Genomic DNA, 21,437 nt, shown 5'->3' with positions numbered 1-21,437 from the left:
GGAATGCCAGGCACTGGGGGATGTGGGCACCCCGGGATGTAGGACAGGGGGATGCCCGGCCACTGAGGGATGTGGGGTACTCTGGGAAGCAGGAGGGGGGGAATGCCAGGCACTGGGGGATGTGGGCACCTCGGGATGTTGGACAGGGGGATGCCCGAGCGCTGGGGGATGGGGGTACCCCGGGATGCAGGAGGGGGGAATGCCAGGCACTGGGTGTGGGGTGCCCTGGGATGCAGGAAGGGGGAATGCCAGGCACTGGGGGATGTGGGCACCCCAGGATGTAGGACAGGGGGATGCCCGGGCACTGAGGGATGTGGGGTACTCTGGGATGCAGGAAAGGGGGATGCCCGGGCACTGGAGGATGTGGGATACCCCGAGATGCAGGATGGGGGGATGCCCGGGCACTGGAGGATGTGGGATACCCCAAGATGCAGGATGGGGGGATGCCCGGGCACTGGGGGATGTGAGGTACCTCGAGGTGGAAGAGGACAGAGGGATGCCTGGGCAACAGGGGATGCTCAGGCACCGGAGAATGCAGGGGTACCCCAGGATACAGGAGGAGAGGAGGCCTAAGGACCAGGGGATGCACAGGGATTGGGGGATTCCTGGGCACCAGGGGATGCAGGAGGGTTCAGGGGGACCAGGGGAATGCCCAGGGATCAGAGGGGCACATCAGGACTGGAGGCCATGCTGACACCAGCAGCACAGAGGGACTGGGGAGAGCAGGGAGACTGGGGGGTCGACATGGGGACCAGGGGGGCACATTGGCACTGGTGGCACCCAGAGGGACAGGGCTGCCCACACAGGGACCATCCCATCAGGAGGGGACAAGGGGCTGTGTCCCCAGCCAGCTGTGCCACCCTCCACCTCGCCCTCCCTCTGCAGGGCCCCCCAGCAGGGCACCGGGCTCTCCCTGACACCCCAAATTTACAGCTGCGATTCCCCAGGGTTTAAAGGACATCAAAGGCCCGTCCTGGGCCCCGGGCCCCCCTCTCACCCCTGCCCTGCCCTGCCCATTATTTATGGCAGCACCCCAAAGCAGCCCCGGGGGGAGGAGGGGGGAGGAGGAGGGCGGCTGGGGGCTTTGTTAACCTCCAGCCCTAATGGGGAACACATGGCAAGACCCCGGCAGGGGGAAGGGGGGGGTTGTCTCCCTGTCCCAGCTCAGGGTTGAGGGGTGCTGGACACCCTGGGGCAGGGGGAGAGGGGTTGGGGGCGGCTGGGGCAGCACAGCCCGTGCCCCCCACACTCCCCCCCCGGGAGCGGGGAGCGGGGCCTCTCCTCGCCCCGCCAGCTTATTCATCTTGTTAATCAAAGCAGGGCCGGGAGAAAATGTGCTGCGGCCGGGGCTGGCGGGGCTGCCAGGGCGCTGCGCTCCCCCTTCCCCCTCCTGGAGCCCCGCCAGCCCCGGGTCCGGCACCGCTGACGAATGGCCAAGAAAATGGGGTAGATTGGGGGCTGTCGCCGTAAATCACGGCCCCGCGCCGCAGGTGGGGTTTCCCTGGCGAGGGAAAGACATGGAGCCCGAGCCCGGAGCCCCGCGGGGGGAACGGGAATCCCCCGGGTGGAGCGGCCGGTGGGCACCGCTCCCTCCCGCCGCACCTGCCCGCACCTTGAGCCCCTGGCACCGGCCCGCGCTCCGGCCGCTCACCTCCTCCTGGGAAAAAATAATAATAATAAAAAAAAGCCTTTCCAGGGCAAAAAACCACTCAAGTTGGCAAATATTTGCTGCCCTCCCTCCTCCCCTCTCCAGAAACACTCGATGTCTTTTGCATTTATCACTACTGACCTACATTTTTCCCCCCCTCCCGGAGCCTTTCGGGAAGGCACAGCCTTCCCCCCCCACCCCGTGCCGGCTGAGATGTCCCCAGGGTCCCCCCTCCACTGGCAGGGGACCTGTCACGTCATGTCCCGACCCTGCTGAGCCCATCCCTGGTGCTCGAGCACCCCCTTGACATCAACCACGTTTCCCCCCCCCTTCCTCTAGAGCTCCTCAAACCCCACCGCGGGACTTTTTGTGCTTCCCAAAGCAAACAGAGGAGGGAAGGTGCGGCCGCCTCGAGGATGCTCCCGAGGGAAAGGGGGTGGGGGGGGTGGCAGGGAAGGGGTTAAGCGGGTTATAAATTACCCATGGATGTGGAAATGTGACTGAGAGGAATAGAAAGCAAACTCTGCCTGCTGGATTCTTTGCATTTCTTGCCTCTTTATTTTTCCCCCAGGTCACTTTAAAAGGATGCAGGCAGTCGAGGCAGCCTCTCCTCCCGCTTTTCCCGGGGTTTGGGGTTGTTTTTCTTGTTTGTTTTTTACACCCTGGCCCTTGAGCCAGATGCTGTCTCCGTCCAAGGATTTTATGGAGCGAGCTCTGGCTGGGAAATCAAGTAATTAGATTAATTCAGGGCCCTGGTGACACATGATGGAAGGTGATGGCTGGTGGGAAGCTGGACCGAGGATGCTCCGGGCGGGTTTGGGGATGTCACCGGGGTCACCCAGCTCCGTCCGAGGGGAGTCACACCCTGCCTGGGCAGAGCAGGGAGTTGGTCCCCGTGGCCAGATCCTGCACCACAACAGGGCAAGGAGGGCCTGGGAATGGAGCCACGCCGGGGGGGCAGCCGGACCGCGCCGGCCCCGCGGGACCCCCGTGCTGACGCCGACGGCCCGGGCCGGGGGTCCGAGGGGGGGTCGGGCACAGATCCTGCCTCTGGCCGGTGCCTGTGAGCATGACTGGCCCGTGGGCTGAGGGAGCAGCTTTAAAGGTCACTGTCAAAGGGCAGAGCTGACCACAGCTGCCACTGAGCGGCCGAGGCGCTGACTCAGAGACAGCGGCTCGGCCACCTCCGGCTGCTCCCGGACAGAGCTGGACACCCCCCTGGCACTGCCCGGCTTCGGGGGGCTGGGTTTGTCCCCCCACCCTGTGCCCATCCCACAGGCTCAGGTGCTGCCGTGGGGCGGGGAGAGCAAATGTCCCTGTGCCACTTGTGGCACCTCCCAGGTGACACCGGGGAGATCCGAGGCTCCCCTCCCCTCCTGATGCCAGTGTGCCCCCCTCTGCCCCCCAGCACAGCCTCAAGCCACCCTCTGGTGACGCCTTTGCCACGTCCCCTCTGCCAGCACCCCTCCCCGGGATCCCACCCATCCCTGCTTCCCAGAGCCACCGCGCTCAATCCCACATTCCGGGTGCGAGGAGCTCGGCCAGCGGCTGGAGGAAGCAGATGGGGGAAGGGGGGTGGGCAGTGCAGGTGGGCAGCCGGGGCGGCCGCTGGTCCCGATTCCAGCTCCAGGGGAGGGGGATTTCTCCTTCTCCCCGCTCCCAGCACCCACCGCTGGCTCCGGTCCCGGGGTGGCTTCCCGGGGGGATCGGGGCGGTGAGTCGGGATCGCGGGCGGCCGCCAGAGCCCCGGGGCGGCCGTGATTCACTCGGCCAGACTGCGGCCGCTGGGGCTGAAGTTTCTCAGGCTGGGTGGCTCCCGGAGCCTGACATTTTTGGGAAATTTCAACAAAAACACTTCGGAAGCTTCCAAAAAACAGGACGATGGGAAAAGGCATTGTTCGGGCTCCCTCCCCCTCTCGTTCTTTTATTGTGTTTCCTAATCCCTGCAATCCCTTGCTGGTGCCCAACACCTCGGAGCCCCACGCAGTGTCACCCCTCCCCTTCCTCGTGTGACAGTGGGGCTCAGCCCCCCCGCCCCCGTCTGTGGGGCATCCAAGGCCACCCAGGTGTCCTCTGCCACCCTCCACACTCCGTGTCCAGCAGGGAATGGTGTCCCCTGTCCTCACAGCTGGGGACATGCCACACTTGGGGACAGTGGCCTTGCCATGGACCGGGACCTGCTGTCCTGGGGGTCTGTGACCCGTCTGGGGGTCTGCAAAGCTCTCAGTGCCACCGAGACCCCGGGCAGGGGGACAGGAGGGGACATTGGGGGGTGCCCAAGTGGGTGGCTTTGCCCTGGTGCTGGTGGCACAACCGGAAGTGCCACCACCCCTGGGACCCCTGGGGACAAATGCAGACACGGTCTGGGGGGACTTGGAGCCACTTGGGGGGTTTTTTCCGCTTTTGGGGGTTTTTGGGGAGGAAAAAACAGAGATGATGGATTCGATAGAAAACACCGGGATTTATGGGATGATATTCCCGTTTTCACCCCAAAAATAAGTAATGACAAGGGTTTGGATCTTAGAGACTCTTCGAGCGGGGGGAGCCCGCGGGAGGGGGGGGCCGGTACAGGGGCGAGAGCGGCCCCGGGGGCGCGGGAGGGTCCGTGGCGGCCGCGCGTGAGTCACCCGTGGGCCGGCGGCCCCGGGGAGGCTCTTACTCACCTACCGGGGGGGTCGGGGGGAGCGGGACACCGGCCCCGGGGCGGGGTAGGGTGGGGGGTCCGGCATCCCCCGGCGGCAGCGGGCACCGGGCGGGGGCCAGTCCCGGGGCCGGTCCCGGGGCCGGTACCGGAGCGGGGCGGGGGGGCGGCGGGGCCGGTGGCTTTCTGCCCCCCCGGGGGCGGTCCCGGGGCGGGGCCAGGGCGGCAGTTGGGGCTTTGGTAACCGGGGGTTGCTCAGACTTGCTCGGGACTTCCCCGGACGTGCCGGTGCGCTCCGCCGCCCCGGGCACCGACGGGCACCGGAGCCGGCCATGCCGCCGCCGCCGCTGCTCCCGATGCTCCCGCTGCTGCTCCTGCTCTGCCCGCGCCTCGCCCGCGCCGACCCGCTCGCCTGTGAGTACCGGGAGCACCGGGCGGCTCTCGCAAGGTGGGCGCGGGGCGGGCGGGGGTCCCGTCGGGGCCAGGCGGGCGCTGCGCGGAGCCCCCCGGGGCTCTCCCGTTCCGCTCCGTGTGGCCCGTCCCTCCCCGGCCCCGGCGTGCGGAGCCCCCCGGGGCTCCCCCGCTCCCTCCCGCGTGTCCCGTTCCCCCCCGGCCCCGGGATGCGGAGCGGTCCCGGGAGCCGCGGGGACACCGCCGGTCGCACCTCGGGGCTGCGCTTCGCCTCCTGTGGAGGGGAACGGAGACCCCCCCGCGGAGGGCAGCCAAGACCCCCCATCGCCCCCCGACAGGCAGCCGGCAACCCTCCTCCCCGTCCCCGCAGCCCAGCCGGGACCCCCCCCCGCCCCTTCTCTCCGCAGAGAACAATAGAGGAACGTTTTTTTTTGCTCCCCCCCATCCCCGAGAGCAGCGGGGGAACCCCCCTCCCCCGGAGCAGCGAGTGCTCCCTCTCCTCACGGAGAAGAGGGACCCCTCTCCCTGGGAAGGGCTGGTCCCCCCTTGTGCCCCCTCCCCGCCGTCCAGCCCCCCCTCCCGCAGAACAACGCGGCTCCATTCCCCACCCAGGACAATGGAAACCCCCGGCCTCGGCCCGGAGAACAATAGCGAACCCCTTCCCCTCGCGACCCCCTCCCACCCCCGGGAGCCGTCACCCCCCTTTTGCTCCCCCCAAAGCCTCTGAGACCCCCCCTCCTTCTCCTTAAAACAACGGGGTCCCCCCTCGTCCCCCGAGAGCCGCCCCCCTCCCAATCCCAGAGAACAATGAATCCCCTTTTCCCACCCAGAACAATAGGGATCTCCCTCCTTCCCCCACGGAGAACAATGACCACCCCTCGAGCCCCCCTCCCAAAAATAAGTCCCTCGGCGGGGCTCCGCAGCGATGCCCAATTTGGGGGTCCCAGCGGGCGGTGGCAGGTCCGGGAGGTGCCACCTGTGGGCTGAGCTGTGGGCGGCCTCAGCCCCGCGGGGATCGGGGTCCCCCCTCGCCAAACGAGGGGACACACGGGGGGGGTTCCCCCCTCCCCTCGGAGCCCTAAACGCGACCGAGCCCCCCCCGTCCCACCACCCGCCGCCTCGTCGCCCCCCCGAGCCGGGGGGAGGCGAGATCCCGCTCCCCGCAGCAGGAAGTTTGGCTTCCTCCCTATGATGGGAATTTCTCAAGGCGATGGATGTTCCTCGCCCCGACGCGCAAACGGGACCCGCCAAGAAAAAGCCACCGCGGCTCCCGCGTCCCCTCCCCGGCGACACCGCGGGGGCCCGGACACCGCGGGGGGACCCCCCGACCCGCCCGCGCCCTCCTCGAGGGGGGGAGTCTTTAAGAGCGTTAATTGGGGCACGAATTGCCGGAGCGACGGAGGCTGGGGAGGAAAATCGCTCCAAAAATCCCTTCAGGGGCCGTTGACGCCAGCGGCCGAATCCCGGTGGGTTTCCACCGGGAGCGGTGCCCACCCCAGTGCCCACCCCGCTGCCCGGAGGGTTTAATCCCACCGGGAACAAGGCGAGGCCGCGGCCAGCCCCTCGTTGGGGGTGACCCCGCAAGTTTCTCCTCCCGGTCAGGGGCAGCCGGTGCCGGATTCGCCCTCCCCGGACCCCCCGTTCCCCCCATCCCCACGGGGGTCCGGGGCAGCGCTCGCCCCGCGGCCCCCTCGACGTGCGGCGCTGGGGAAGGCGAAGCCAAATGTCCTTTTAGAGAGTGAAAGTTTCCCCTCGGTGCAGCTCGGCCGCGCTGGAATGCCTGGGCTTTTTATAAATCCCTCCTCGAGCCCAGGGATGGGCACGAGAAATGCCAGTCGGAGATGAGAAAAGGGGGGGAAAAAAAGAGTGGAAAACGGGGTGGAAAAGAGGGATAGAGCATTTCTGCGTGTCGTGTCTGCCTCGTTGCTCGGGCTTTAGAAGAGCTCTAAAGAGATATATACTTAAATTTATTTTTCCTGTGGAATTCAGAGCTTCCCAAATTCCCTTTTGTTCTTCAAGGCAATTATTTCTCTTTTTCTTTGGACCCCTGCACAGCTCCATAAATCTTTTTTAACTGCGTGATCTCCGACACTTATCGGAGAGGATTGGGGTCGGTTTTTTTTTTTTTTCCCCTTTTCTTTCCCCAACTCCTTAAAAAAAAAAACCCTCCGATATAAAACTGAAATGAAATCCGGCCCTTCGGAAGAAAAGCATAAACGTTCCCGACACCTTGGAAATGTGGTTTTACTTTATAGCATTACTTAGCACCTGATCAGCAAATTTTTTTTTTCTTTTTTTTTTTCTTTTTTTTTGCAACAGAGAAGCCATAAAACCCCCCAAGCAGGTATTTTCCTTGCAACTTGCACATTCCACAGGCTGCCTGTGTCTCTCTCCCCGGCCCTTTTCCCCTCCGATCGGAAAACTTCACACTTTTCCCTTTTAAAACACATGTTCGGCTCCGTGGCTGCGCAGAGCAGAGGAAGGGGGGGGAAAAAATCCAGGGGAAAAGAAAATAAATATATATTTAAATATAATTGGTCCCTCCAGAGGCTCCTGCTTGAAGGAGGGGGGGAAAAAAGAAAAATTCCAGGAAAAAAAAAAAAGAAATAGAGAGAGAAAATTGGCCCCTCCAGAGGGTCCCGCTCGGAGAACGGGAAACGTGTCTGGTTTTCGGTGCTCGTGTGTGTTTCTGGGGCTGTTTAGATTAAGATTTGGGAGAATTAGGGCTTGGAGTGGCAGATCTGTTAGGAGCAGAGCCGGAGCAGCTCCGGGCTCGGCTCGTGGAGGAGCTGGAGCAGGATGGGCTCGTTGGCAGAGCCGGGGGATGAGATTTTTTGGAGGCCTCGCTGGCCTTGGGAAGGGTTTGTTTTGGGGGGTGGATCCGTGTTGCCCGTGGATGCCCGGGGTATCCCGACCACCCCACGGGCACTCAGGGTACCCCAAGGGACTCGGCACCAACCCATGGGGTACCTGGCACCACTCCCTGGATGTTTGGGGTGCCTGTACCAATCCATGGGGACTCAGAGCACCTTGGAGTACCTGGCACCGCTCCATGGATGTTTGGGGTACCCCAGAATATCCAACACCAACCCATGGATGTTTGGGGTACCCCAAAGTATCCAGCACCAATCCATGGATGTTTGGGGTACCCTGAGGTACCCCAAAGTATCCAGCACCAATCCATGGATGTTTGGGGTACCCCGAAGTATCCAGCACCAACCCAGGGATGATTGGGGTACCCCACACCACCATCTCCCCGATGCTTTTCCCCCTGGATTCCCTTCCTCCCACCTCCCCAGCCTCCCCCAAGCAGAGCAGGAACCCCTAATTAAGTATCTCGGGCATAACGAGGTTCTTGGAGCACTAATTGTGCCAGGTGGGAGCCGGAGGAAGCGGCAGGGACCCCTCGCCAGGATCCCTCCGGCACAAGAAGGACCTTGGAATGCGGGGGGGGAGCCGGAGGAAGCCCCGGGGACCCCTCATTGGGATCCCTCCGGCACAACAAGGACCTTGGAATGCGGGGGGGGAGCCGGAGGAAGCCCCGGGGACCCCCCATTGGGATCCCTCCGGCACAACAAGGACCTTGGAATGCGGGGGGGGAGCCGGAGGAAGCCCCGGGGACCCCTCATTAGGATCCCTCCGGCACAAAAGGACCTTGGAATGCGGGGGGGGAGCCGGGGCGGGCGGCGGGCGCTGAAAGCCGCTCGGGGCCGGGAGGTCGGAGGGGAGGGGAGGTCGCGGCACTTTCCGGGAGGTAATTTGGGAATATTAGCCCGGCGCGTGCGGATGGAGCCGATAAGGCTGACGGACACGGAACACCCCGGAGCGCGGCCGGGGGAGCCTCTGGAAGCCTCCCGGTGGAGAAGTTTTGGGATAAACCGGGGGATGGGGAGGGGGGGTTTCCCATGGCGAGGGGGTTTGATGGCGCGTGGTTGGGATGAGTGGGATGAAGCAACTTCCCGGCCCTCGCTGGTGTGATCCAGGTGGGAATGCCGGCCCTCGGGAAAGGAGGGGGGGGGGGGGGGGGGGGGGGGGGAAATCCCTTAGATTTTCCAGAGTTGCTTTTGAAATCTTTTTGTCCCGACAAACTTCCAAAGCCACAACCCAGTCCTGCCCCAGCCCTGGAGGGAAAAAAAAAAAAAGGGCTTAAAATAGGCATAAAAAGCACTTAGAAAGGCATAAAATAGATATTAAAATAGATATTAAAATAGATATTAAAAGTATTTAGGTAGATAGGAAATGTATTTAGGTATCAGAGTAGATATCAAGTGTATTTAAATAGATAAAAATAGATGTGTATTTAGATATGGACTAGATGTGTGTTTAGATGTAGAATAGAGATAAAACCTATTTAAATATATATAAAAGAGATATCAAATGCCTTCAGATATAAAATGGATATAAGATGCACATAGACAAAGGACAGATATAAAACGTATTTAAATCAACATAAAACAGATATAAATTTGGAACCTTCAATACAAACATCATTAAATCGATGTAAAATAGATATAAATGTATTCAAATTGATGTAAAATAGAGATGCCATGATTTAAATCAACATAAAATAGATATTGATCTGAAATGGACACGTGATGATTCAAATTGACCCAAGATAGATGAGCAATGGTTTAAATTGACCCAAGATAGACATGCAATAGTTTAAATTGACCTTAGATATGCAATAGTTTAAATCTATATAAAACAGATAGGATGATCTAGCTAAACATAAAATAGATAAACAATGCATTTAAATAGATAAACAATACATTTAAATAGATAAACAGTGTATTTAAACGGGTATGAAACGCATTCAAATAGGTATAAAATGCATTCAAATTGGTATAAAATGCATTTGAATAGGTCTAAAATGCATTTACATAGGTACAAATCGCATTTAAATTAATACAGGAGACACACAGATGTACTTAAATTACCTAAGACGGATAACAAACGCCCTTAAATCACCTAAAACAGACCCAAAAGGCATTCAAAAAGCCATATTTACCTCCATAATTGACGTTATTCCCCCCCCCTGCTCTCTGTCTCTCCGGCTGCAGACCCCGCCGTGATTTCCCCCCAAGACCCCACCCTGCTGATCGGCTCCTCGCTGGTCGCCACGTGCACGGTCAGCCCGGACTTTCCGCTGAAAGCCGAGGACCTGTACTGGACCCTGAACGGGCGGCGCCTTCCCGCCGCCTCCTACGCCGCCCTGGGGCCCTCCACGCTCAGCGTGGCCCTCGCCCGCCTCAACGGCTCCAGGCAGCAGTCGGGGGACAACCTGGTGTGTCACAGCAGAGACGGCGGCATCTTGGCCGGCTCCTGCCTTTATGTTGGACGTACGTCGTCGGCGCGGCGCTCGCGTCCCCCCGGCTCCCCTCGCGGGGCTCCCCGGGATGCCCCCCTTGGTTCTCGCCAAAGCCGCTCCACTCGGAGCTCCCCACGCCGTGAGAGAGGGCTGTTTTTGGCAAAAAAAACCCCCCGCGCTTGTCCGAATCAATAATCGTAAGATTTTTATCTCCGGGGCTATTTTTAAAATGAAAGGGCGACGCTGACGCCCCGGGAGAACAGGATCGGGACGGGGAATGCGGCTCTTGGGTTTGTTTTTTTTTGGGTCGCTACGTCCCCGGGAATACAGAGGCTTAGATGGGAATGCGGCTCGGGTTTGGGGTTTGGGTTGCCGTGGCTGGAAAAAAAAAAGCGGGCTCTGGAAATTCTTGGTTTTGTTTTTTTTGTCTCCCAGTACCCCCAGAAAAACCGGTCAACATCACTTGCTGGTCCAAAAACATGAAGGACCTGACCTGCAAGTGGGCACCGGGGACAGAAGGAGAGACCTTCCTGCACACCAACTACACCCTCAAGTACAAGCTCAGGTGGGTGTTCACCTTAATTCCGGTTATTGTTAAAAACACCGGCGTGGGATTTAATGGGAAACAGGGAATGTGGTGCCCGAGGCCTCCTGGCTGGCCCCTGTTTGGGGGTGGTGCTGCTGTGAGGAGTTTTTTGGGTCTCACGGTGCTGGGGAGGAGGAGGAGGAGGGTGAGAAGCCGCCGTGGCCCTGGTTGAGTTGGCACCGCTGGGTGAGCCGTGGGGCTGGTAACACAATTCCAGCAGTGTGGAATGGCAGATAAACGGGCCGTGGGAGCGGCTCCTCCGGGGACGGGTGAGCACCCACAGCTCCCGGTGGTGCCGGTGCTCACGCCCTGCCCGCAGGTGGTACGGCCGGGACAACACCTGCCAGGAATATCACACGGCCGGGCCCTACTCCTGCCGCATCCCCAAGGACCTGGCCCTCTTCACGCCCTACGAGATCTGGGTGGAGGCGTCCAACCGGCTGGGGGTGGCCGTGTCCGACGTCGTCATGTTGGACATCCTCAACGTGGGTGAGCCACGCCGGGCGCGTCACCGTGTCACCGGTGACCCCGCGGGGAGCGGGAGGGGAGCGGGAGGAGGGTTCAGCGCCGGGATGGGGCGGAAGGGGGGGGGCAGCAGGAAATGGGCGATATGTGAGCAGAATTGCTCCTAATCGAATTAGGCTGTTTGCTCCGAGTGGGTTTTACATCTGCGGCTCCTTAACCCTCGCGCTGCCCTGTCCCCGCAGTCACCACCGACCCGCCGTCGGACGTGCACGTCAGCCGCGTGGGGGACCTGGAGGACCAGCTGAGCGTGCGCTGGAGCTCCCCGCCGGCCCTCAAGGATTTCCTCTTCCAAGCCAAGTACCAGATCCAGTACCGGGTGGAGGACAGCTCGGAGTGGAAGGTGGGTCGGCATCGCCGGTGCCGGCGCGGGATCGCCGACCCCGCGCGGGTGCTCCCACGGTCTCCTCCCTCCCCAGGTGGTGGATGACGTGGGCAACCAGACGTCCTGCCGCCTGGCCGGCCTGCGCCCCGGCACCGTCTACTTCGTCCAGGTGCGCTGCAATCCCTTCGGCATCTACGGCTCCAAGAAAGCCGGGATCTGGAGCGACTGGAGCAATCCCACCGCCGCCTCCACCCCACGCAGCGGTGAGTGCCGCCAGCGCTGCTCGGGGGGTGCCGATGGTGCTGTGCTCCCCCCCCCCGGGATGTGCAGGGGGGCCCTTCCCTGCTCCGTGCCCAGCACCTGGATTTCTTGCAAAGGAGCCAATTTGGAGCGTGGCTTCCCCAGCCGGGAGCCAAAACCAGCTCCGTTTGCTCTCACCCCTCGTTACTCACGAGGGGGAGGCTGAGGCACTTCTTCCCCCCGTGGCACTGACCCCCTTGTCTCCACACTGACCCCCTTGTCCCTGCACTGACCCCCTGGTCCCTGCACTGACCCCCTTGTCCCCGCACTGACCCCCTTGTCCCCGCACTGACCCCCTGGTCCCTGCATTGACCCCCTGGTCCCCGCACTGACCCCCTTGTCCCTGCACTGACCCCCTGGTCCCCACACTGACCCCCTGGTCCCCGCACTGACCCCCTGGTCCCCACACTGACCCCCTGGTCCCCACACTGACCCCCTTGTCCCCGCAGAGCGAGGGGCAGGGGGCTGCGACCCCAAAGGTGGGGAGCAGAACACGACGCTGCGGCGGGAGCTGAAGCAGTTCTTCGGGTGGGTGAAGAAACACGCCTACGGCTGCTCCAACCTCGGCATCAAGCTCTACGACCAGTGGCGCGTGTGGCTGCAGAAATCGCACAAAACACGCAACCAGGTAGGTAAGGAGCCTTTTCGCACTTCTTCTCCACAGCTGGGTGGGAACGGGGGGGGGTGGGACGTGGGGTGACCCCCCTCACCCCCCAGGGATGCTGGGGGGTGACGCCGACCCCGGGGCGACGCGGGGCTCTGCTCCTCTCCGCAGGTTCTTCCCGGCGATAAGTTGTAGCCCGCGGGGGACCGAGCGCCGGCAGGATGGGACGGGGCGCCCGGCGCCCACCCGGGACCACCCGCGCCCGCCCCGGCCCCGCCGTGGGGGAGCAGGGAGGCGGCCGGGGCGCAGCACGGCCCCGCAGCCCTGGGGGCCGGGCTGGGGTGAGGTTGGGGGGCCGGGCTGGCCCAGCCCCGGGAGCCCCTCACGTGCTGCTGGCCCCAGACCGCAGCCCCCCGCACCCCGCGGCAGCGAGGGCACCCCCCGGCCTTGCCCGGCCAGGGGGGACACGGGGACTTTGCTCCTCAACCGCCAGCCAGGGCAGCCTCTGGGATGAAAGGGGCAGTGGGGGCTTCCCGGGTGACCCCCAGCCTCGCCGCAGTGCCCCCCGGGAACCGATTTTGGCCGTTTGCTCCCTGGGGATCTGCGTGCGGGTGCACGGGGAGGGCTCCATCCTCGGGGAGCCACGCGGGCTGGTTGGAGGCTGCTGGGGTTTGCCCAGTGCCTGCTCCAATTTTGATTCAAACCAGCCTTATTTTGGTTCCATTTCAGTCAATTAGGAACAGATTTAAGCTTAATGCCAATAAACCTCTGAAACCCCACCGGGGTCTGCGTCAGCGGAGCGGCAGCGCTGCGCGGGGACGGGGATGCAGCGGGCAGCCAAATGGGGCCCGTGGCCCTCATCACCCCATCCCGGGGCTCCCAGGGGACCGAGCCCAGCTGGAAGGGGTGGCACTGTGGCAGGGGGGGGCCATATGACCCCTTCAGATCACACCACTCAGCCCAGCTCCACGGGGACAGGTTTATTTTGGATGACCATAAAAAAAGGCGCTTGTGGAGAACCAAAACTGCCGTGGGGTTGGGGGCACAGTTGATCCCCAGGATGTGGTTTGGGGGGGCTGCTGCCCATGGGCTTCCAGTGGGCAGCACAGGCAGTGCCCACCTCGATGGGAGTCAAAGCAAGACAGCCCGTTGGCACCGCAGGTCGTGGCTTTCCTTTGGCACAGCCCCGTGGAGGGGAACCAGCCCCGTGCCAGACCCCTCTGCTGAGGGATACTCAGGATTTAGGGGCACCCCACTTCTCCTAGGAGGGGGTTTCTCTACCCCTTCCAGCCCGTGCTCAAGAAAAGGGGTCGAGAGGGCGATGCCCACCTTGCCAAGGTGCCTGGGGGCTGCACTGGGAGCGGGTGGGGGGCGAGCGGGGCCCCCCATTCCACCAGCCGGCCCCTCCAGCCGTTCCCACGGGGACACCCATCACTCAACTTCTTCCGAATCGTACTTGAGGTCCTGGAGAATTTCGCTGATTGCCTCAATGGTTTTAATTAGCCTACGAGAGCGGATGGAAACTATAAATAAAGCCCATATGGAGCGTATTATGTGGGCCGCCCTCGCCTTCCCCGCGCTGTTTATGAAACACTCAGCCCGGGGAGGCCGAGGGGACGCGGCCACGCAGCACCGCCAGACCCCGAAGGCACCATCTGGGCCCCCCTGGGCCACAGGGAGGGAGGGGAAACGCAGGGAAGGGGCTCCCGGGCTGGACTCCATGATCCGCGCGGGTCCCTTCCAATGGGTCCCTTCCAACTCAGGACATCGCGTGATTCCGTGGGCTGGGGGGATGTTGCCACCCCGAAGTGGGGGGACAAGGGGGATGGCAGCAGGGCTCCTGGGCTGGGGGGGGTGCTGCTGCCACCCCAAAATGAACAGGGACAGCAGTGGGGCCACCACCTACTTGTGCTTGAGCTCCTGCACCTCCTGCTGATGGACATCCACCTCGGGCTGGTCCTGTGCCTGCTGCCGGGCCAGCTGGAGCTGCGCCGTCTGTGGGAGGGACACCATGGGAGCCCAGAGACACCCCCCAAACAAGCCCCAGGGACCCTCCCCAGCCCGGCACCCACCAGCTGCAACTTCTCCTGCTCCCGTTCCTGGAGCCGGGCCAGGTGCTGGGCCAGGTCAGGGCGGCCCAGCTCGTCCCGCAGGCGCCCGGCGATGCCCAGCACCTCCCGGGAGATGCCGCTGAAGGCCACGGTGACCTCGTGCACCAGCTGCCGGTACCGCGGGAAGTCATAGTGGGGGGCACTGCTCAGGTACGCCTGGTGGCCCCTGCAGACAGGGGAGGGGGGTGGAAAGCCACTGTCACCACACCCGGGGGCCACCGGGATGGCAACACCCCGAGATCCTCCTTCTGCCAAAGCTCCTTTTGCCACCCGCCACGGGCAGCACCAGGAGGGTTCTCCTGCCTTCCTTCCTTCTCCTCCTGCCTGGATTTGGCAGCTCCCCCATGACCGGGCGGCCTCACTCCTCGCAAGGGAAAAGGTTGGAAACTGCTTTTTTTTGGAGGGAGTGTTGGGGTTTTTTTATCCTTTTCGCTCGTGAAGCCCATCATCTCCTGCTGGATGCTAAAACAAGATTCAGGTGTCCAGCACAGCGTCCTGCTGCCAGCTGGAGCTCATCAGCCGCCCCGACCGCCGGGTCCCGGAGGGATGCAAAATAATCAGGATGGGGGATTTAGTTCGTTTTGCCGGGGATTCAGTGCCTTGCCGGGGATCCCCCGCCCTGGGAGGTGCCCCGTGTGCCCCCCGCCCGCCCCACGTGCCCGTCCCCGCGGTGGTGCCGGTACTCACTCCTCGAAGAGCCGGTAGGTTTCGACCCTCTCGCTCTGGAGCTCCTGCAGCCGCCGCAGCAGAGCCTGCACGGCCTCGCCCGTCTGCGGGACACAAGGGGACGGTGACGGGGACATCATGGCACCGGTGACCCGGTAAGGGGCTCTGGGCAGAGCCGGCACTGCCCGGGGGTCTCCCCCCTGTGCTGGGGTAAGACACCCCCCCCCCCACTACCCAGTGCCCGTCCTGGGGGGACCCGGGTGGATTCCGGCCGCGGTTCTTGAGCTCAGCCCAGCACCAGCACCAGGAATGCCCCATCCCATTGCTCATACACCGGGAATCCCCAGCCTTGAGCACACAACACAAACGGGCATCGGGGACCACCCCCCCCCATCCTGCCCACGCACCGGGACCCCCCAGACACGTGCCCGGAATACAACCGGGCACTGGGACCCCCATTCCACTCGTGCATGGACGGGCTCGGTCCAGCGACTCCCCCCGACCTTGCTGCCTGTGCACCAGGAGTCCCCCTCCTATCTATGCCCAGTCCGGCACCGAGACCCCCCCATCGCTGCACTCACGCACCGGGACCACCCCGGACCGGCTCCGGGACCCCTCATCCCGGTGCTCACGCACCAGGACCCCCACCAATGTGCCCACAACGCGGAGGGACACCGGGACCCCCCATCCCGCTCCCCGCGCACCGGGAGAGCCCCGCCCTTTCCTAAACAACGCAGAGGACCCCCCCCCCCCCCACAGCCCGGCCCCATCCCGTGACCCCCCCAGACCACACGTTCACTGCTCGGTCCCCAGAGCCCCCTCGCCCCCCCCCCGTGCCCCGGGGCCGCTCCCCGCCCGCTCCCGGTGCCGCTCACCATGGCCCGGTGGCGGCTGGACGGCGCAGGCCCGGGGGCCGCGGGGCGGAGCGCGGCTCCGCCGCCACCTGCAGGCACCGGCCGGCAGCGCCCGTGCCCTCCCCGGGCCCTCCCCGCTGCCCGCTGCCCCCTCCCCGGTGCCCGGTGCCCTGTCCCGTCTGTGGGCACGCCACCGGCGGGGGTCCCGCTGCCCGTCTGTGTTGTGTGCGGGGGGTTCCCGGTGGGTGGGAAGGGGGTTCTATGGGGTCCCGGTGCAGCCGGTGGACTGGGGGGGTCCCGGTGTTCGTCTGTGCGCTGTGCACACGGCCAGGGTTCCCGGTGGGTGGGCAAGGGTGGGTAGGCAAGGCCCAAGTCCGTGGACGGGGGGGTCCCGGTGCCGGTCCGTGGCCCGAGGGCTCCTGGTGTGTGGCCCGTGGAGTGAGGAGGGCCTGGGACCGAGCTGGACACGGGGACAGGGGTGGGTCCCAGTGCCCATCTGTGTTGTGTGCACATGGTGGGGTGGCCCAGTGGGCGAGCAGAGTGGTTTTTCTGGAGTCCCAGTGCCAGTCTGGACCTTGCACTAGTGACTGGGGTGTCCCAGTGCCAGTCCAGTCCATGACTACAGGCACCACCCGGCACCACTGCCACGCCACTCCATCCCCCCCTGCTCCCCTCCCTCTCCTTTATTCAAACCCACACATCTTTGGGTAAAAAACCACCAGAAAACGGGGCTGAGCACTGCAACACTTTATTGGCCAGCACAGGCAGGGCCCATGGCTCTACTTGACCTTCTTCTTGGGGCGCAGGTTGTTGGTGTGCCCACACTTCTTCTTGCGGCAGTTGACGGCGCGGGGGTGCAGGCGGGCGTAGCACCTGGGGGGGGACACAGGTCAGGACAGCCCCATGTCCCTGGGGAGGGGGACAGGGAGCAGGGGGGGGCTGTGGGAAGGGGAGAGGGACACAGGGGGCCGTACTTGCGGCAGATCATCTTGTCGCAGTTGTACTTCTGGGCGAGCTGGCGCAGGGAGGGCTCGATGATCCCGCCCCGCAGGCGCAGCACCAGGTGAAGGGTGGACTCTGGAAGGAGAGAGCGGGTGTCACGGTGGGGTCAGGGAGCACCTGGCACCCCAAAAACATCCCCCCCCCCCTCCAAAAACCCCCCCAAGGGTCCAGGGAGCACCTTTCTGGATGTTGTAGTCGGCGAGGGTGCGGCCGTCCTCCAGCTGCTTCCCCGCGAAGATCAGACGCTGCTGGTCAGGGGGGATCCCTGTGGGGGAGAATCACCGTGGTGGGGGCACTGGGGGAACCCCCAGGGGCTGCCCCACTGCTCCCTGGCCCTGCCAGTACCTTCCTTGTCCTGGATTTTGGCTTTCACGTTCTCGATGGTGTCATTGGGCTCCACCTCGAGGGTGATGGTTTTGCCCGTCAGGGTTTTCACGAAGATCTGCATCTTGGCACCGTTTTTGTCTGCAGGAGTGGTGGCTGCGTCACACTCTGGGTGGGCCCGGGGGTCCCGGTGTCCCCGTGCCCACTCCCAGCAAGGACTGACCCCTCAAACCCCCATTCCCAGCCCCTGAACCCCCATTCCCGAGCCCCCGGTCCCCCACCCCGGGATCCAGCCACACCTGGGATTCAGCCCCTATCCCGGGGTCCAGTTCCCCCCTCGCGGAATCCGGGGCCCATTCCGGGATCCAGGGTCCCTTCCCCGGGATCCAATCCCATCCCGGGATCCAGTCCCCCTCATCTGAGGCCTGGCTCCCCTCCCTCCAGATCCAGTCCCCTCCCCGGGCTCTAATACCCCCAAATCCCGGGATCCGGTCCCTTCCCCGACATCCAGCCCGCCCCTCCCGGGATCCGGGGCCCACCCCAGGATCTGAGGCCCATCCCGGGATCCAGTCCGCCCCTCCCGGGCCCTACCGTGGGATCCCGCTCCCCCCTCCAGGGACCCGGGGCCCATCCCGGGATCCCGCTCCCCCCTCCCGGGACCCGGGGCCCATCCCGGGATCCCGCTCCCCCCTCCCTGGACCCGGGGCCCATCCCGGGATCCCGTTCCCCGCGCCAGGCCCCGCCGCCCCGCGCGCACCCGCGGCCTCGCTGCAAAGCGAAAGGGGAGGCGGGACCGGAAGCCGCCGGTGCGTCACTTCCGGCGGTGACAGCGGTGACACCGGAACCGCCCCCGGCCACCGGGACCGCCCCGTCACTGCCGGGGTGACACCGGGACTGCCTGTCCCGGTACCGCCGGCCCCACGTGGCCCCGGGACCAGTCCCACGGATACTGGGCCGGCCTCATACCGACCCCACGACCACAGCCTCGGACCGGCCCCAAACCAGCCCGGGATTGGGCTGACACCGACCACAAGGCCCAGGGACTGGTCCCATGGACCCCAGGCTGGCCCCACACTGACCCCGTGGCCACGGGGCCCATCCCAAGGCCTGCCCCAAACCGACCCCACAGCCACAGGACTGGCCCCAAACCAGCCCCACGGCACCAGGACCAGGGCCACACCGACCCCACGGACGTCAGCCTGGCCCCAAACCGGCCCCATGACCACAGGATCAGCCCCACACTGACCCTACAGCCCCAGGAGCAGCCCCAAACCCCAGGGCTCCAGCCCCCCATTCTCCCCTCAGCCCCTCACAGGCCACGAAGATCCCAGGCCCAAGCTCCACCACACCAAGACACTGGTGGAAATGAAGAAGGACCTGGACAACATCTTCCTGGGAGGGAACAGATGCAGGTCCGCCCGTGTGGTGCCCAGTAGCACCACGTGAGGGGCTGAGCTGTGAGAGCCAAAGGGAAACCCCGCTCTGGCTCTTCCCACAGGTGTGAAACACAGCACGAGTCCATCAGCAGCACGGACAGACCCCCGGGAGAGCTGGAGCGATGGTGGGACCACATTCCTTAAGAAAAAAAACCAACCAGCTGTGCCCCAAAACGGCTTTTCCTGCACCAAAATCTACGTGGCTGGTGGGGTTTGGCCGCTCTCCTGAGCGCAGAAACGAGGAAGGACAAGAGGCATTTCCAACCCGGGATTTACTGATTCCCCCTGAAGCGAGTGGTGGGTTTACACCTCAGTGGCAGTTTAGAGGAGGAAGGGCAGCACCTTCTTCCTCCCTCGGCTTCTCTCCCAGCCTTCGCTTCCCTCTTCCCAAAAACAAAAAAAAAAAAAGAAAAAAAAAAAAAAGCAACACACAAATATAAATATACAGGATAGAAAGTTCTCTGGGGGCAGGGCCCGACTCCTAGTCCAGGCCGTTGGCCGTGTCCTCGTCTGTGAGACTCTGTCCGTTCACGGCCGGCACGTCGTACTGGCCTTGGGATAAATCCTCAAAATCCTGGCTCGTGGTGGGAGAGATGACATCAGGGCTGGTGTCACAGGACTCCGTGCTCTGCTCAGAGGTAGCGATGGTGGTCGTGGTGCTTTTGGGGACGGGGTCGAAATCGTCGTCGTCTTCCAGGATGGGAGATTCGTGGATGTCTGGAAGGGAAGAGGCAGGCGTTAGTTCTGGGACACCGGGGCCGAGAGAGACCTCAGGAGAGCAACTCCCTAATTCTGCACGTGGTAGGAACCAATCAAAAACACACCAGCCCGTAAATTAGTAACTTCTTGCAACTGCATTTAATAGAACCAAGGAGTTTTCCAGACTTTTAGAGCGGCAGCCACGGGCCAGCACATGCCTGGATGGCTCAGTGGTTTCTCCTCATTCCCAAGAGACACCTCATGTGTTCTTTGGAATAGGGAGGAAAACTGAGCACAGAGTGCCAAGCCAAGGGGGAATGGCTTCCCACTGCCAGAGAGCAGGGTTAGATGGGATATTGGGAAAGAATTCCACCCTGGGAGGGTGGGGAGGCCCTGGCACAGGTTGCCCAGAGAAGCTGTGGCTGCCCCTGGATCCCTGGAAGTGTCCAAGGCCAGGTTGGAACAACCTGGGATAGTGGAAGGTGGCACTGAAAGGGCTTTAAGGTCCCTCCCAACCCAAACCATTCCATGATTCTATGAATCCACACATCAGGAATCACTCACTGCTGAAAGCCTCGGGGTACTGCTTCGCCAGCTTCCCTTTGAGTGTCCTGGGGAGGAGAGATTGAGCTGAGTCCGTGGGGAGCTGAGGGATCCAGGGCTGAGCTGCCCCACCAGCTCCCTCCACTCTCCAGCATTTATGGACAATCCCAGGGGGTTCCTCAGGGCTCCCTCCCCACCCTCCCTGATCACCCCCATCCCCCTCTCCCTCCACACGGGGTGTTTCTGAGTGGTTTTGTGACCACCCCAGGGAGCACAGCCCATCCTGGCTAGACCAGAATCACAGAATCCCAAAGCTCCAGCCTTCGCAGCTCCTCGCCACGTGTTTTCCCTTCTCCAACAAATTCCACTCCCAGTATCCCCCCAAACTCCGACTGGTGCCCTGCTTTAACACCCCCACACCCCCCCCAGCCCCGCCGAGCCGTGTCCCTGCCCCTTCCCGCCCCGTTCCCCACCGGATCCTTCGGAAGATGCTGTCCAGGTCCTTCTTCATCTCCACCAGGGTCCTGGTGTGGTGCAGGAACCGCTCGTTCATCTGCTGCATCCTCACACTCGACAGGTTGTTGAAGTTGAGCAGCATCTCGTTGGTCTTCTCGAACCGATCCAACCTGTAGGGGGGGTGGGGAAGCACACGGAGCTCGGCAAAGACCCCCAACCCTCTCCCGGGGGAGGCTCCCGGTGTCAGGGCCCCCCCGGGCTGGTTCCCCCCCCCCCCCCCCCGGCACTCACATGTTTTTCTGGGCCAGGATGATGGCATTCACGTCCTCGGCGTTCACCATGCCCAGCACCCGCCCGCAGAACACCTGCGAGGCCGTGGGCTCCATCGTGGCCTGCGGGATCGCGGGGGGCGGCTCAGCCGGGGGGGGGGGCGGGAGACCCCCGCGACCCCCCGGTAACGGAGACACACCTCCCATCCCCTCCACACCCGCGACACCGGGGCCCCTTCCGCCCCTCCATGCAACCAGCACCGGAGTTACCGCCCTGCCCGCTCCCGGGGCGGCTCCGCACGCCGGTACCGGGGGATACCGGGGGATACCGGGGGATCCCCGCCCGCCCGCCCCCCCCCCGCGCCCGGTAGCGCCGCCGCTCCCGCGGCTCCCCCGGGGACACGCGAGGCTGAGCCCCTCCCGGAGCCCACCCCACGCACCTGGGGGGGCCCGTCCCGCCGCTCTCACATGACGGGGCAGCGGCACCGGGGGCGGCACCGGCGGCCGCTCCGCGCCGCTTCCGGGTGCGGCGGCCGCGGCGTCACGTGGGGGCGCGACCTCGCGGCGTCACCGCGAAGGGACGGAAGTGCCGGACAGCGGCGGGGGGGGGAAGGGGGCTCGGGCCCCCCGCGGGCATCACGGGGCCGCGCTGATACCGGTGGCGGGACTGATGGGACCGGCGGAGATCCCCCCTTCCCGCGCCGCCGGGGGCGCGGCGGCCGCGCGTGTAGC

The 21,437-nt window shown here is 63.8% G+C and overlaps 4 protein-coding genes across 7 annotated transcripts; 1 reads left to right on the top strand and 3 right to left on the bottom strand.

Moving 5' to 3' along the window:
• The first annotated feature begins 4,404 nt into the window (after window positions 1-4,404).
• Window positions 4,405-13,124, top strand: CRLF1 (cytokine receptor like factor 1). Of its 2 annotated transcripts, none has more exons than XM_064637446.1 (8): window positions 4,405-4,703; window positions 9,761-10,039; window positions 10,444-10,573; window positions 10,914-11,083; window positions 11,302-11,459; window positions 11,536-11,704; window positions 12,191-12,373; window positions 12,517-13,124. In XM_064637446.1, exons 1-8 carry the CDS (start codon window positions 4,622-4,624, stop codon window positions 12,531-12,533), a joined length of 1,188 nt encoding a protein of 395 aa, XP_064493516.1. In that variant the 5' UTR covers window positions 4,405-4,621; the 3' UTR covers window positions 12,534-13,124. The 2 variants fall into 2 exon arrangements, with proteins under 2 accessions (XP_064493516.1, XP_064493517.1); XM_064637447.1 differs by having other exon boundaries at window positions 4,425-4,703; window positions 12,191-12,369.
• Window positions 13,125-13,310: 186 nt separating this feature from the next.
• REX1BD (required for excision 1-B domain containing) lies at window positions 13,311-16,105 on the bottom strand. 2 transcript variants are annotated; one of them, XM_064637453.1, is made up of 5 exons: window positions 15,998-16,105; window positions 15,144-15,226; window positions 14,418-14,622; window positions 14,252-14,340; window positions 13,311-13,849 (listed from the first exon to the last, which is right to left on the bottom strand). In XM_064637453.1, the coding sequence occupies exons 1-5, from the start codon at window positions 15,998-16,000 to the stop codon at window positions 13,777-13,779; spliced, it is 453 nt and encodes a 150-aa protein (XP_064493523.1). In that variant the 5' UTR covers window positions 16,001-16,105; the 3' UTR covers window positions 13,311-13,776. The 2 variants fall into 2 exon arrangements, with proteins under 2 accessions (XP_064493523.1, XP_064493522.1); XM_064637452.1 differs by lacking the exon at window positions 15,998-16,105 and having other exon boundaries at window positions 15,144-15,354.
• Window positions 16,106-16,708: 603 nt separating this feature from the next.
• Window positions 16,709-18,172, bottom strand: UBA52 (ubiquitin A-52 residue ribosomal protein fusion product 1). 2 transcript variants are annotated; one of them, XM_064637450.1, is made up of 5 exons: window positions 18,060-18,172; window positions 17,324-17,443; window positions 17,157-17,243; window positions 16,951-17,053; window positions 16,709-16,849 (listed from the first exon to the last, which is right to left on the bottom strand). In XM_064637450.1, exons 2-5 carry the CDS (start codon window positions 17,424-17,426, stop codon window positions 16,756-16,758), a joined length of 387 nt encoding a protein of 128 aa, XP_064493520.1. In that variant the 5' UTR covers window positions 17,427-17,443; window positions 18,060-18,172; the 3' UTR covers window positions 16,709-16,755. The 2 variants fall into 2 exon arrangements, with proteins under 2 accessions (XP_064493520.1, XP_064493518.1); XM_064637448.1 differs by having other exon boundaries at window positions 18,036-18,089.
• Window positions 18,173-18,995: 823 nt separating this feature from the next.
• KXD1 (KxDL motif containing 1) lies at window positions 18,996-21,401 on the bottom strand. The gene is made up of 5 exons (XM_064637451.1): window positions 21,146-21,401; window positions 20,728-20,828; window positions 20,454-20,606; window positions 20,002-20,048; window positions 18,996-19,455 (listed from the first exon to the last, which is right to left on the bottom strand). Exons 2-5 carry the CDS (start codon window positions 20,820-20,822, stop codon window positions 19,220-19,222), a joined length of 531 nt encoding a protein of 176 aa, XP_064493521.1. The 5' UTR covers window positions 20,823-20,828; window positions 21,146-21,401; the 3' UTR covers window positions 18,996-19,219.
• Window positions 21,402-21,437: the final 36 nt, after the last annotated feature.

The sequence above is a fragment of the Pseudopipra pipra genome, chromosome 27 (assembly GCF_036250125.1).
Source record: "Pseudopipra pipra isolate bDixPip1 chromosome 27, bDixPip1.hap1, whole genome shotgun sequence".
In the NCBI taxonomy this organism is placed as follows: domain Eukaryota; kingdom Metazoa; phylum Chordata; class Aves; order Passeriformes; family Pipridae; genus Pseudopipra; species Pseudopipra pipra.
This window is presented reverse-complemented; position numbering and strand designations above follow the sequence as displayed.

Excerpts from the sequence above, each read along its gene's own strand:
- CRLF1 (XM_064637447.1), top strand. The coding sequence starts at position 4,622 with ATGCCGCCGCCGCCGCTGCTCCCGATGCTCCCGCTGCTGCTCCTGCTC. Across the intron at positions 10,574-10,913 it reads ACCCTCAAGTACAAGCTCAG|GTGGTACGGCCGGGACAACA; the intron begins GTGGGTGTTCAC and ends CCCTGCCCGCAG. Across the intron at positions 12,370-12,516 it reads CGCACAAAACACGCAACCAG|GTTCTTCCCGGCGATAAGTT; the intron begins GTAGGTAAGGAG and ends TCCTCTCCGCAG.
- REX1BD (XM_064637452.1), bottom strand. The coding sequence starts at position 15,262 with ATGATGTCCCCGTCACCGTCCCCTTGTGTCCCGCAGACGGGCGAGGCC. Across the intron at positions 14,341-14,417 it reads AGCAGGAGAAGTTGCAGCTG|ACGGCGCAGCTCCAGCTGGC; the intron begins GTGGGTGCCGGG and ends TCCCTCCCACAG. Across the intron at positions 13,850-14,251 it reads GTGCAGGAGCTCAAGCACAA|GCTAATTAAAACCATTGAGG; the intron begins GTAGGTGGTGGC and ends CCGCTCTCGTAG.
- UBA52 (XM_064637450.1), bottom strand. The coding sequence starts at position 17,426 with ATGCAGATCTTCGTGAAAACCCTGACGGGCAAAACCATCACCCTCGAG. Across the intron at positions 17,244-17,323 it reads CAAAATCCAGGACAAGGAAG|GGATCCCCCCTGACCAGCAG; the intron begins GTACTGGCAGGG and ends TCTCCCCCACAG. Across the intron at positions 17,054-17,156 it reads CGACTACAACATCCAGAAAG|AGTCCACCCTTCACCTGGTG; the intron begins GTGCTCCCTGGA and ends CTCTCCTTCCAG.
- KXD1 (XM_064637451.1), bottom strand. The coding sequence starts at position 20,822 with ATGGAGCCCACGGCCTCGCAGGTGTTCTGCGGGCGGGTGCTGGGCATG. Across the intron at positions 20,607-20,727 it reads ATCCTGGCCCAGAAAAACAT|GTTGGATCGGTTCGAGAAGA; the intron begins GTGAGTGCCGGG and ends CCCCCCCTACAG. Across the intron at positions 19,456-20,001 it reads GTACCCCGAGGCTTTCAGCA|ACATCCACGAATCTCCCATC; the intron begins GTGAGTGATTCC and ends CTTCCCTTCCAG.